Source organism: Anomaloglossus baeobatrachus, chromosome 12 (assembly GCF_048569485.1).
Source record: "Anomaloglossus baeobatrachus isolate aAnoBae1 chromosome 12, aAnoBae1.hap1, whole genome shotgun sequence".
In the NCBI taxonomy this organism is placed as follows: domain Eukaryota; kingdom Metazoa; phylum Chordata; class Amphibia; order Anura; family Aromobatidae; genus Anomaloglossus; species Anomaloglossus baeobatrachus.
In genome coordinates this window covers 14,482,590-14,497,878 of record NC_134364.1, presented here as the reverse complement: position 1 = coordinate 14,497,878, position 15,289 = coordinate 14,482,590, and the positions used below count along the sequence as shown (strand labels likewise).

The following is a 15,289-nucleotide window of genomic DNA, read 5'->3' as shown; positions in this document are numbered from 1 at the left end:
TCACACAGTAAATGATCATTAGTAAAGTTGTTAGTATCATCTGGAGTAATAATCATCCATTCTTGTAGGTTTGGTTCAAGAATCGCAGAGCGAAGTGGAGGAGGCAAAAGAGATCTTCATCAGAAGAGTCAGAAAATGGACAGAAATGGAGCAAAGCTCCGAAATCCTCCGCAGAGAAAGCAGAGGAGCAGAGCAAAAGCGACCTGGACTCGGACTGCTGATCATGCTGCTGGCCCTGGTGGGCAGGGGACTTGCACAGGAGGCTGCTGAGCTGTACATAGTCTGTAGATATCTCCCTGTATACAATCTCCGTGTTGCAGACATGTTGCACAGATATACACTGTACCACAATGTGCTATTTATACCCTAAGTTAATGGAATTTCCCGACAATAAACAGATGGTGGCTGCAGCGTGTTGTCTGTGACCTCTGTGCTCTGTGCAGGGCAGGAAGGTAAGTGACTTGTACATGTAGTGCACCACGTCTAGAGGACCTCAAAGCGCCAGAAGCTGAGAATAAGGAAAAACACAGGGAGAAGGAAGAGAATGAGCCCAGTCTGTATTATCATTGCCCACCTCTCCTACGTGTATTTGTTTGTGTTCCACTGGATGAAGTGATACATTCTTGCACTGGGAGAACTGTCAATCATAAGGGGCTGTCCCCCCCCCCCAGGAGAGGAGCAGGGGGGCACAGGAGAGGAGAGAGGAGGCTAGGGCTCAGTGGTATCAGATTCTGGGTGTAATGTGCCACTGGGACTTACTGACCTCACAGGCAGCTTCTATCTATCCCTCTATCTATCTATCTATCTATCTATCTATCTATCTATCTATCTATCTATCTATCTCTCTATCTATCTATCTATCCCTCTATCTATCTCTCTATCTATCTATCTATCTATCTATCCCTCTATCTATCTATCTATCTATCTATCTATCCCTCTATCTATCTATCTATCCCTCTATCTATCTATCTATCCCTCTATCTATCTATCTATCTATCCCTCTATCCCTCTATCTATCTATCTATCTATCCCTCTATCCCTCTATCTATCTATCCCTCTATCTATCTATCCCTCTATCTATCTATCAATCTATCCATCTATCAATCTATCCATCTATCTATCTATCTATCTATCTATCTATCTATCTATCTATCTATCTATCTATCTATCTATCTATCTATCTATCTATCTATCTATCTATCCCTCTATCTATCCATCTATCTATCTATCTATCTATCTATCTATCTATCTATCTATCTATCTATCTATCTATCTATCCCTCTATCTATCTATCTATCCCTCTATCTATCTATCTATCTATCTATCCCTCTATCTATCCCTCTATCTATCCATCTATCCCTATATCTATCTATCTATCTATCTATCCCTCTATCTATCCCTCTATCTATCCCTCTATCTATCCCTCTATCTATCTATCTATCTATCTATCTATCCCTCTATCCATCTATCTATCTATCCCTCTATCTATCCATCTATCTATCTATCTATCTATCTATCTATTTCTCTATCTATCCCTCTATCTATCTATCTATCTATCTATCTATCTATCAATCTATCCCTCTATATATCCATCTATCTATCTATCTATCTATCCCTCTATCTATCTATTCCTCTATCTATCTATCTATCTATCTATCTATCCATCCATCCATCCATCCATCCATCTATCCCTCTCTCTATCCATCCATCCCTCTATCCATCCATCCATCCATCCATCCATCCCTCTATCTATCTATCCATCCATCCATCCAGCTATTCCTATCTATCTATCTATCTATCCCTCTATCTATCTATCTATCCCTCTATCTATCTATCTATCTATCTATCTATCTATCTATCTATCCCTCTATCTATCTATCTATCTATCTATCTATCTATCTATCCCTCTATCTATCTATCTATCTATCTATCTATCTATCTATCTAGCTATCCCTCTATCTCTCTATCCTTATACAAAGCTGCCCTGTGCATATTTCTTTTTTCTTTCTTTCTTTCTTTATTTCTCTTTCTTTCTTTCTTTCTTTCTTTATTTCTCTTTCTTTCTTTCTTTCTTTCTTTCTTTCTTTCTTTCTTTCTTTCTTTCTTTCTTTCTTTCTTTTTCTTTCTATCTATAACTATTATATCCATATCTATATCTATCCATTTATCTATCTATCCTTATGTAAACCTACCTTGTGTATATATATATATATATATATTTTTTTCCTTTTCTCTTTTTCTTTCTTTACTATCTATATTTATCTGTCTATCCATATCTATCCATATCTATCTATCTATCTATCCTTCATCTATCCATCTTTATGTAAAGCTACCTTGTGTATATATTTTTTTCTCTTTCTTTTTTTTCTCTTTCTGTCTTTCAAACAAATTCTCACAGACCTCATATACAGTTCAAATTTTGTAGTTTTCAAACGTTTTTCTACTTTTGTTTTTTTTTTAAGTGTAAAATAAATCAATAATTTATCTATTTATTATAGTATCTATCTCTCCCATCTCTAGCTACTGTATCTATCCCTATGGAAAGCTACCATGTGTATATTTATTTGTTTCCCTTCTTTTCTCTTTTTCTTTCTTGCTCGCTTTCTTTCTTTCTTTCTTGTCTAGTAGCAAATTCTTACTCACAATTTCACATGCAGTTCAGATTTTGTAGTTTTTGAATTTTTCTAGTTTTTTCTATGTGTAAAATAGATCTATAATCTATCTCTCTATCATCTCTCTCTAAATTGAAGTGCTTGAAAAATCCTTCAAATCCAAAAAACGTGGCGCTGATCCCCAAATATATTATATCTGAAGAAATTTTATTCGGCTGCTATAAAATATTACATAAAATATTACAACGCGTTTCAGCTAAAAATCTTAAAAAAAAATAGCCTTCTTCAGGTAAAATAACATGATAAAATAAGATGTTATTTTACCTGAAAAAGGCTATCTTTTTTAAGATTTTTAGCCGAAACGCGTTGTAATATTTTATGGTAGCCGAATAAAATTTCTTCTGATATAATATATTTGGGGATCAGCGCCACGTTTTTTTGGATTGAAGGATTTTTCAAGCACTTCAATTTACCGGTTTCCTGTGGAGGTGATTCACAATGTATCAGATCCTAGTGAGCAGCAGATCAGCACAGAGATTGCGGGGATTGATCCTAAAGGGATCTATGGGTTTGACCTATCTTGAAACAAGTAGAGTGCAATTTATGCACATTTCTTAATCATTTTTTATGCACTTGAACTACTACATTTAGAATGGCGCCGCGTGTGTCCCTTCTTATTTTAAACCCCTCAAGGTTTACCCTCGTATCATCTCTCTCTATTTTCTATCTCTTCTGGCCTCACAAGCAGTTTGACGTAGTAGTTTTAAAAGTTTCCTGCAACTTTTAGAAACTTTAAGATCAAGGCCTGGTCACATGATCAGTTTCAATTGAGCCTAATCACAAATGAAATGAATCTGTTAAACATTTGTGTCACCAGACAAGTTTTATTGAGGAGTCAGGAGGCCGCCGATGTCAGACGTCGCCTCCGATAAAGGAAACGGTTACAAATCAATTAGAACGTGGAGCACAATCGTCAGCAGAGGTGATTGGAGCGATTCACCAGATTTCATTATCACAGGGTTGGAGTTTGGGAAAACTTTTTAAAACTTGTTTCCAGTCTTCAATAATATAGCATCATGACTGACAGCTCCAAGACTATTAAATAATCCTCCTGAGTCACTCTGTGCAATATTACATGTCTGTGCAGCTCAAAAATACGAATGTGTAGAATAGGTTTATTATAACATTTCTTACAATTTTGTGTCCATTGATCCAATAGTTGGGATTATTGGCCGATTTAGCACAACAAATAATATCTGTCTGGTCCAAAAGAAATAATAGTGGACAAGGAAGGCGGTGACCAGATTTACATTGAGAAAGTTGGAACTTGGTAATTACATTTATTCTTTTGGAAAATTAGAATTTAATTTATCCACTGATTTTCTCTACTTATAACTTCTCAGAGTGAAGAAAGTATGTATAAAAAGACACCGTATAATTCTAAAAGTGTACATCTGATAGTTATTTGTTACATTTTTAAAATGTTTACATTTTAGGGAAAAAAAAAACCAGAACAACAAAACTTTAAATTTTGGTGATTTCTCCAACATTCTAGAGCATTTCGGAGCTGATAAGATGTCACTCTTTATCCTCGGTCTATATATTATTAACCTCGAAGTTAATACAAAAATTTCAGAAGGGAAAAATGATGGTGGTTATTGTACTGGGAGGATTAAAAAATTTGTACTAATCTTAGAAGTCAAGGAGATAAATTATTTTGCGCAACAAAATCTCATTTAATTTTAATAACGGCCACGTTTCCAAAAATCTTTTTGTTTTTCCACATCCCGTTGAAAGCGTTTTGTGCGGAAGGCAATGATCAATCTGAATTCTGCTGACTTAAAACAAAAGTAATTGATGTTGGTAAAAAATATTTTTTCACTTCTCCATGTATTTTGCATGAAAGTATCAATTTCACATTGTTCCTTTTTGCCCCTTACATAATTTTCAAGCACCGCCAAAGCCGTGACTAAATTCCGCTTCCATTTTTGTTAAATTTAGTTTTTGTTGCAATTTGACAGTGAATTTTCAAACTTCAGTAAACTTTTTGTTAAATTCCGCACTCAAAATATGAAATATAAAAATTAATTCTATGGATTCATTACAGATTTGCCCTCCCCCATAGTGATATATTAAAAATGATTTTGGCGTCCTAAATTCCCGCTATGAAAAAAAACTTCCCACGACTCATAAACCAAAAAAATCGGAATAATCTACACGTCCGACTTTTAAAATTCTTAAATACAAACCCTTTTTTACTGTATCAAAATTAAATGCAGTTTAGAATATTGACACAAACTGGCATTTTGTGACCAAATGGGAAAAAATAAACAAAATGGGTAGAAAAAATAAAAATAATAAATCCAAAATTAAAACGGACATTTTGTAACCAAATGGGGGAAAATAAAAAGTAAGCAAAAAAAATAATTAAATCCATAAATCACTGGATCAATTATATATATATTTTTTTTGCGCACTTTGTATTTATTCCTTATTTGCTATAGCGTTTAATGTATTTACATTGGAAGAGTTACATATTTCATTTTAGAAGTGTAAAACTTTCGGTAAAAACTTTATATATATATATATTTTTATTTTTTTTTTCTTAGTATATTTTATTAAATGGGGAGTTTGAATTGACAATTTTTTTCTTCCTTTTAATTTCCTATTAACTCAGCAAATTAGAAACATAGAATAACATACAAAAGCTCTAGTTATTTGGCATAAAAAAATATTCATTTTTGGAATAAAACAGTTTCACTTTTAAAGACCCCAAAAATGTAAGATTAAAATTGAAAGTACGGCATTTATTTAAACTTTTTTATAAGTTAATTGATATCTTCAGTATGATTGATGATACTAAGTTGTTTTTATACATTTGAAAAGTTAAATTAAAAGTTAAATGAAAAGTTAAATTCAAAGTTAATGTTTTTTTTCCTAAAATGTTTTTGTTTCTATTTTCATAATTAATCTCTAAATTAACCGCCAGGCCACTCCTGCACAATCCAAAACTGATCATCATGATCACTGGTGGCAAAAAAAAAATAAAAATAAAAAAATGATATCTTAAAATGCAATTGAGTTCTGTCCTGGATGCAAAATGCAAACAAAAAACAGCAAATTCATCAAAGTGACAACTCTCGGAGGCTGTTTGTTTTGGTAAATATGGTTGGAGTCTGTGGCTCTAGCTTTGACATTGAACATTCGCCTCTTTGTGTCCAGCGCTGACTCCATGAATGTTTTACTGTGTTTATATTCTCGGGATAGTTACTTTGGAAGGTAAGTTGCTTGACACATTTTATTTTTACAAAACAAAAAAAAAAAAATCCCTTCATGGTTGAAACTGTAAGCCATACACATATAAGTTCATTCCAGGCTGTAGGGGTTAAAATCAGGCACTTGTCACTGAAGAACTACAAGTTCCAGGATCCTTTTGAGTCAACGGACACTGTGACTTTTGGCTGGAGCACTACACATACCAGTAGAGTCCCTGTATAGTGTCCAGGTAAGGGAACCCTTGAAGGCTTTAGAACTTTAGAATGGAACCTTCAGTTTTTAAATACTTTTGCGTTAGTGGAACTTTTGGAGACTCTTATTAATTCTGAGGTTTAACAGTGGAACCTTTTTATACTTTTTGAGTTAGCAGAACCCTTGGAGACTGTTTGTATTAGTAATCAAACTATTCTATGGCCAGGGAACTAAACGTTCTTGTACGCGACGCCAAAAAAAGCGAAACCCTTGGAGACGTTATGGATTTCTATATTCAATATTTTCTGACTTTGGGGTTATCAATAAGTCCCTATGTACTCATCAAATAGCGGAACCCTTGGACACTAATTTTGTAATCAGGAATGTCTGAGGTTGTAGAACTAAAAGTCCCAGTATGGCTTGATCTGAACTAAACCCTTAGACACTGTTTGCATTTGTGTAACACACTGTTTGCATGTATGTAATAAGATACAATTGTTTGTAATTTCGCATTCAGGAAATTCTGAGGCTGTAGCACTACAAGTCCCAGCATGGTTTGATCTGAACTAAACCCTTGGAGACTGTTCGTAATTTCGCAATCAGGAAATTCTGAGGCTGTAGAACTACAAGTCCCAGTATGGTTTGATCTGAACTAAACCCTTGGACACTGTAATTTTGCAATCAGGATATTCTGAGGTTGTAGAACTACAAGTCCCAGTATGGTTTGATCTGAATTAAACCCTTGGACACTGTAATTTCGCAATCAGGATATTCTGAGGTTGTAGAACTACAAGTCCCAGCATGATTTGAGCTGAATTAAATCCTTGGACACGATTTGAATTTACGTAGTAAAAGAAAACCGTTTGTATTTTCGCAATCAGGGAATTCTGAGGTTGTAGAACTACAAGTCCCAGTGTGGTTTGCTCTGAATTAAACCCTTGGACACTGTTTGTATTTGTGTAACACACCATTTGTATTTAGGTAATAAGAAAAAACTGTTTGGTATTTTCGCAATCAGGATATTCTGAGGTTGTAGAACTACAAGTCCCAGCATGGGTTGATCTAAATTAAACCCTTGGACACTGTTTGTATCTATTTAGTCAGAGAATTTAAGGCGTACGCCTCGAAAGTTAACAGTCCATATTTCTGTCTCAAGTCAATGGACCCTTGGAGACGGCGCAGAATTCCAGAGTCGTGAACTGAAGGAAGGACAAGTCCTTGTACATTTTCCAGGTAAGGGAACGGTTTGTGATTTTCTAGAGTAATTAGAAGTTTGGATCCACCGGTCCCTGTGTACTTTATACTCTCCGTCTCGGCAAGCCCTTGGATACTGTTTGTAATTAGATTATTTTTACGTTTCACGTTTCATTATGTATATTTTTTTACCCTTTGAGACTCTTTGTAATTTTACAGTTAAAAAACCCCAAAACATCACTAATAATAAAGGCTGAAAGTTTAGGTGGTTACGCTGGGACTTGTAGTTCTTGAGTTGGTTGCAGATCATGAAAATTCGTCCGGGAACCAAAGTTCCTAAATAGACGTCAAGCTGCACTTAGAATAATATACAACTCCCCGGCATCCCAGAAAATTAACTCCCAATGTGCAGGACGCAGATGGGATGATTGGCAGGCGTGCAAGGTGAAGGTTCTCCGAAACCATTCACACCCCCCATTACTTCACCTCGCTGGCAGGGTCCCCTCCATCCTGCGCTTAATTTGTTGACCTTCCTCACTTTTATTTTCCTTCTTTTGTCCCAGAGGCAAACATCTGCACCAGACCCGCAACTACCTTTCCAACCTTCCCTTCCACGTGACGCCGTCCGAATTCCCATATCACACGGTAAGGCGAGTTACTTACTCTTAACTATTTCAATTCTGGGCCGCTATTTAAAACAAATAATAATAATGCCTGGAAAACAATTGAAATATTTTCCCATATTGTTTTTTTGTTCCTTAATTTTATATTTACAAACAAAAATAATAATAATAATAATAATAATAGCAAAAGAAAAGCATAAAACCAGTAACAATAGCAAAATATAATAAAATAAAAAATAACATAAAATATACAATTATTGCCTATGAGTAATTATATTGATTAATTAGCTCATTTGATTCTTTTTAAATATTAAATCAATATTACAACAGATTAATTTCTCCAATCCATTTAGATAGTATCAGCTTTAGTGATGACCCACTGTTATTAAAACATTTTATTAGTACTTTAAAATCATGTATTTAGCATCTTTTTTTGTGAGGTGTTATTGGGGGAGTGTAATATAAAATAGTAAAATTATTATTATTATTATTATTATTATTATTATTATTATTATTATTATTATTATTATGTATTTGGTTTTGTTTTGAGCAATTGTAAAAAAAAAAGTTTAATTTTCGGGATTTTTTTTTCCGATAGTGCCTAGATCGCCCTCTTTAAATGTATCCTTAAAATTGATGCTTTTGAGCATTTGTAGGAAAAAAAGTTTAATTTTTGGGATTTTTGTGATACTGCCTATAGCACTGTCTTTAAATGTATCCTATATATTGAAACTTTTGAACAATTAAGGAAAAAAGTTCAATTTGTGGGATTTTTTTTTTCTGATAGTGCCTAGAATATCGCCCACATTCAATGTATCCTATATATTGATGCTTTTGAGCATGTGTAGGAATAAAGTTAACTTTTTGGGTTTTTGTTTTTCCGATAGTGCCTATATACCCTCATTACAGTATCCTATATATTGATACCATTTTACGGATGAATTGAACTGTGTCTCTCTCTGTTTTTTTCCAAAATTGCAATTTTTTAAATATTTATGTTGGCTGTTTTTGTTCCGTTGGCAGAAGAGATGAATTCTGAATATAGATTAATAATATTGGTGGAGTTGAGTCTAAATATTTATCAATTTTAAAAAAATATCTTTTTGTATATTTTTTTCAGGGGGGAAAATTCAACATTGCAAAATACCGAGGAGATATAGTATAACTTACTAGGTTTGGTATACAGTAATATTTTCATATTTTTATACTTAAATTTTTTTCATATTTATGAAATACTGGTAAATGAATTGTTGATATTTTGGTAGAGTCAGTATAATATTTTCATATTTTTATAATTCAATGCTTAATTTTTGACATTTCGAGTAAAAAAAGTTAGAAAATGTAAGAAAATCTTGATTGATCCTTTTTTTATGGGGATAATTTGGTGCCACGGATGATACATCGTGATGTGATCCTCCGATCGTCAGATGGAGAGTTACAAATGTAACATTTCTGTGTATCGCTAGATTGCAACAAACAGGATTGGACAATAATATTTTGATACTGTTAAATTTAAAAAAAAATACAATTTTTTTTTGTTACTTATCGTCCACAATGTCCAATAGTAATGGGTTTTGTTAATGATGTTGATCCCGGATATTTTTCTCCGGGTGATACTAGACCTTTATGTAGGTAAAATTCTTTATCTGAGTCTTATCTTATGCTTTACAATGTGAATGCTATTAAAAGGATGGTTAAAAATAAAAGAATAAAAAGAAAATAAAAAAACTTGTATTTTTCACAATTTACACACACACACACACACACGTATATATGTGTGTATATATATATATATATAATATAGAGAGAGAGAGAGACAGAGAGATAATTATTACTTCATTATTATTTTTATATTCTACTAATATATATATATATATATATATATATATATATATATATATATATATATGTTCGTTAAATATAAAATAAAAAAAAAAATGAAATAATGTCCCTCTTGCTCTCTCTCTCTTTCTCTCTCTCTCTATATAGAGAGGGATTATTAGTATTTCATTATTTGTAAAAAAAAAAAAATCATATTTAAAATTATATATATATATATTAGTTAAAAATAAAAAAAAAATAATTGTATATATATATATATATATATATATATATATATATAGTTAAATATAAAAATAAAAAAAAATGAAATAATCTTTCTTTCTCGCTCTCTCTCTACACAAATGTATATATACAGATATATGTATAAATATATATATATATACATATATATATATATATATATATATATATATATATATATATATATATATAGAGAGAGATATAGAGATAGAAAGAGAGTGAGAGATATCATTATTTCATTATTTTTTATTTTTATTTTATTTCCCTAATATTATATATATACATGCACACACACTCATAGACTTCAATCCCCGAATCATAGATTAATTGATTAATTTTGGAGATTGATTGTAGTCCATCATTAGAGAATATTGGGGTTAGGGCACTATAAGTCCCTGCATGGCGTCAGGTATGGGAACCTACAATAAAACTTTATCCCTTATCTTTTCACTTTAGTAGGTCACTTTTGCCGTTAGTATAGTGGAGTTTGGATTTGGCGCTACACTTGGGCATTGAGTAAAAATATTTCCCAACCAAGGTTCATTCATCGAGAAAAACTTTTAAAACTCAAGAGTCAAAAAACACGAAAAGTCTAAAATTACAACCACTGGGCCAAAAGTGATCGGGAGGTTCGATAACCAGGATTATTAAAACAGAATAAAAATAGTAAAGTGTAAATTTCACCCTATGGTCTATGAAACAGTCAATAGAAACGTTTAACAATTGAGTAGGATGACATTTTTTTTACCGACAGTCTTAGATTTTGAGACTGTCCTTACCCAACTCTCCTCCCCGCCATAGTTAAAAATTGGTAACAAAATTACACAATAATTAATTTTACTATTAATCAGAAAATTACAAGATAATTATTTTTTTTTTCTTAAGCAATTTTGCCTTCAACTTCCCAGTTTATGGACAATAGACAATGTCTATATCCCCCAAAGAGAAAAGGTTAGACACCAAGAGACCCATGATTATTTCTAAATTTAGTAAGTTTTTAATTCAAATTTAAAAAATAATTTTGCAAGAAAAATTTGTTTCATTTATAACTTTTAGTTAGAAATAGGGAATTTTTTAAATTTGTATTTGCAATTCCCATGTCGTCACCTGCAACTAAAGCCGATTGCAAAGGAAAATACATTTTAAATACATTTTTTAAATACAAGTAAAAAGGTTGTCACATCTTTATTTTTTTTTTTGGTTTAGAGTTTGAGGATAGCGGCTCAGGAGTTAACTCGTAGAGAAAAAGTTTTATGACAGTTCTCATGATTAATGCACTTTTTTTGTATTTTGTTTTAAGTTTGTTTGTAAATTTGGAATTTTGTTTTCTTTTACTTGAATGATTATATATTTGAATTTACATATTACATTTATTTGTTCTATATCTGCGCCCATTATGCTGTAGTGACATCCCTTTTCTAAGGGCAGTTGATGATGATGATTAATATCATTACATCTTTGCTACTTTCCAATTTCCAAAAGTATGTTGCACTTTTTGCTTTTTTATTGTATATGCCATGTGAAAAGGTGAAAAGCCGAGGTCATAAGTATATTGAACTACATTCTCTTAAAGGGGACAGACCCCATTAAAATGAGGGCATGAAAGGGGCTCATATCCGTAACAAAATCTGATGATAATAAGAGTAACATTTTACTCTTTTTTTTTTTGCAGTGAATGGCTGAACATTTGCCTTTCATAATTGATGGCATACACTGAGTGGCGTCATGTTGACCCCATTCAGGCAATTATGACTTATACAAACACATAGACGGGCATGTTTACCGTCATTCTGTGATTTGTGGAGAATGTGTGTTTGCATTTTGTCATGTTAATCAGCCTGCTTTGTGAGGTTTTGTGATGCAGGCTTTTTCTAGCTCCCCTGGTGTATGTATACATTTATGTGTGAATTGGTAGTAAAACTATATAAGCCAGATGAAGTCACAGGCGGCTGGAAGGTGAACGCCGTCAATAAACGAACGCGGTCACATGACGGAATGATAGCAACACCGGCCGGGGAAACACATCACCGATACAAGGCAGATGTGTTCATTTGTTTTTACTTTCATTGCTGATCCCAAGATGAATAAAAAGGAATTAAATACAAAAGAACAAAAAAAAAAAATCTAGAAGCGCCGAGGATTTCATGTATTTTACTGATAGATTTTTAAGGCGCAGGCGTATATTACCTGTAATTTTAATTTTGCTTTACAACATAAATGTATCATTCTATAGATGATGAAGAGATAGTGAGATGGGTAAATAGATAGATAGACCTATATGTCTCTATCAAACCATCTCACTATCTATCCATCCATCCGTTTATCCAGCCATCCATTTCACTATTTATCCATCTATCTCCTTATCCATCCATCCATCCATCCATCCATCCGTCTCACTATAGATCTATCTATTCATCTATCTCTTTATCCAACCATCTCACTATCCATCCATCCATCTATCTCACTATCTATTCATCCATCCATCCATCTCACTATCTATCCATCCATCCATTCATCCACCTCTTTATCCATCCATACATCTATTTATCCATCCATCCATCCATCCATCCATTTATCCATCCATCCATCCATCCATCCATCCATTCGTCTCTTTATCCATTCATTCATCAATCCATCCAGCTCTTTATCATCCATCCATCCAACTATCCATCAATTCATCTCTTTATCCATCCATCTCACTATCCATCTGTCTCTTTATACATCCATACATCCATCCATCTCTTATCCATCTCACTATCCATCCATCCATCTCTTTATCCATCCATCCATCCATCCATCCATTCGTCTCTTTATCCATCCATTCATCAATCCATCCAGCTCTTTATCATCCATCCATCCAACTATCCATTAATTCATCTCTTTATCCATCTCACTATCCATCTGTCTCTTTATCCATCCATCCATCCATCTCTTATCCATCTCACTATCCATCCATCAATCAATCCATCCATCTCTTTATCCATCCATCTATCAATTCATCCATCCATCTCTTTATCCATCCATCCATCTCTTTATCATCCATCCATCCATCCATCTCTTTATCAATCCATCCATCCATCCATCTCTTTATCCATCCATCTCACTATTGATCCATCGATTCATCTCTTTATCCATCCATCCATCCATCCATCTATCCATCTCTTATCCATCCATCCATCCATCTCACTATCCATCCATCGATTCATCTCTTTATCCATCCATCCATCCATCCATCCATCCATCTCTTTATCCATCCATCCATCCATCCATCCATCCCTTTATCCATCCATCTCACTATTCATCCATCGATTCATCTCTTTATCCATCCATCCATCCATCCCTTTATCCATCCATCTCACTATTCATCCATCGATTCATCTCTTTATCCATCCATCCATCCATCCCTCCCATCCATCCATCAGTCCATCTCTTTATCCATCCATCCATCCATCCATCTCTTTAGAAATCCATCTATCCATCTCACTATCCATCCATCGATTCATCTCTTTATCCATCCATCCATCCATCCATCCATCTCTTTATCCATCCATCCATCCATCCATCCATCCATCCATCCATCTCTTTATCCATCCTTCTCACTATTCATCCATCGATTCATCTCTTTATCCATCCATCCATCCCATCCATCCATCAGTCCATCTCTTTATCCATCCATCCATCCATCCATCCATCCATCCATCCATCCATCTCTTTAGAAAGCCATCCATCCATCTCACTATCCATCCATTGATTCATCTCTTTATCCATCCATCCATCCATCCATCCATCCATCCATCCATCCATCTCTTTACCCATCCATCCATCCATCCATCTCTTTATCAATCCATCCATCCATCCATCTCTTTATCCATCCATCTCACTATCCATCCATCGATTCATCTCTTTATCCATCCATCCAGTCAGATGGGTGGTCTTTAGAATGAGCCGTTGCTTTTTGCAGTATGAATACTATGGACCCTTTGCCGCTTTCCCTGCTCTTTGCTGTGTGTACACCTCGCCACGCTAATATGTTGTGACTGTTGTGCGTGGCCCCGTGTTAGGATTGCGATCGCACAATATCTCCATTCCTCTTTTCCTGTATAAACAATCACAAAAGAGGTTTAAAGTGAAGCGAGGCGCGGGGGGCGCGAGGCGCGGAGGATGCGGGGGACTGGGTGAGGAATTTTCATTTCTCCTTTTTTCTTGTGGTTTTCTTTCTAAACAGTTTAAGAAGTTTTGTAGTAGACGGATGTGAGGAATCACTGTACTTACTGCGGCGGAGGAAAACCCGGGAATATACAATGGCTTGTTATGATTTCCTAAATAAGCAGAAATGTATCTGCAGATTCCTGTAAACACCAGTGATGAGAGGTGGACGGATGTCCTCGACCCCAGCCAAAAAGAGGGGTCTGGTGAAAGTTGGGGGAGTACAAGGAAACTTTGTCTTTTACTCCCTCCGTGTACAACCTGTGGCCACTCTGCTATTTCAGAACTACAACTCCCAGCAAACTGGTTACCAGTGATCAACAAAATCGCTGTTTGATTTATTTTCATCAGGAAATTCAATTTCTATCAAAATTTATTGTGTATTGAATGTTCATTATTCCGCTGTGAGGTCTCTATAGACCCCGGAGCAGAACAAGCGTAGGCTGAAAAAGAGAGACTCATCTGTCTGCTCACCTGTCCTGCCACCACAGACCCCCGTCCAGGCTTCCATAAAGCTCCCACCAAACTCTTTATTTTACTGGTCGACAGCACATGATGTCCTTTTCTCTATTACAGCATCCTCTGCTTGACACAATGTCCTATGATCCAAAACATGACGTTACCAGCTCCGCAGCTCGACATCTTCTGCTCCACCATGGCACATGACGTCCTCAGCTCCACCATGGAACATGACGTCCTCAGCTCCACCATGGAACATGACGTCCTCAGCTCCACCATGGAACATGACGTCCTCAGCTCCACCATGGAACATGACGTCCTCAGCTCCACCATGGAACATGACGTCCTCAGCTCCACCATGGAACATGACGTCCTCAGCTCCACCATGGAACATGACGTCCTCAGCTCCACCATGGAACATGACGTCCTCAGCTCCACCATGGCACATGACGTCCTCAGCTCCACCATGGCACATGACGTCCTCAGCGCCACCATGGAACATGACGTCCTCAGCTCCACCATGGAACATGACGTCCTCAGCTTCACCATGGGACATGGTGTCCTCAGCTCCACCATGGAACATGATGTCCTCAGCTCGACCATGGAACATGATGTCCTCAGCTTCACCATGGAACATGATGTCCT

General features: G+C 35.1%; 1 protein-coding gene across 1 annotated transcript in view; it reads left to right on the top strand.

Moving 5' to 3' along the window:
* GSC (goosecoid homeobox) overlaps window positions 1-398 on the top strand; it is a 5,299-nt gene extending 4,901 nt beyond the window's left edge. The window contains exon 3 of the mRNA XM_075330054.1: window positions 69-398. Within this exon, the coding sequence (XP_075186169.1) occupies window positions 69-221 (153 nt within the window). The 3' untranslated portion in view covers window positions 222-398. The remainder of the gene's footprint in view (window positions 1-68) is intronic.
* The last annotated feature ends 14,891 nt before the right edge of the window (window positions 399-15,289 follow it).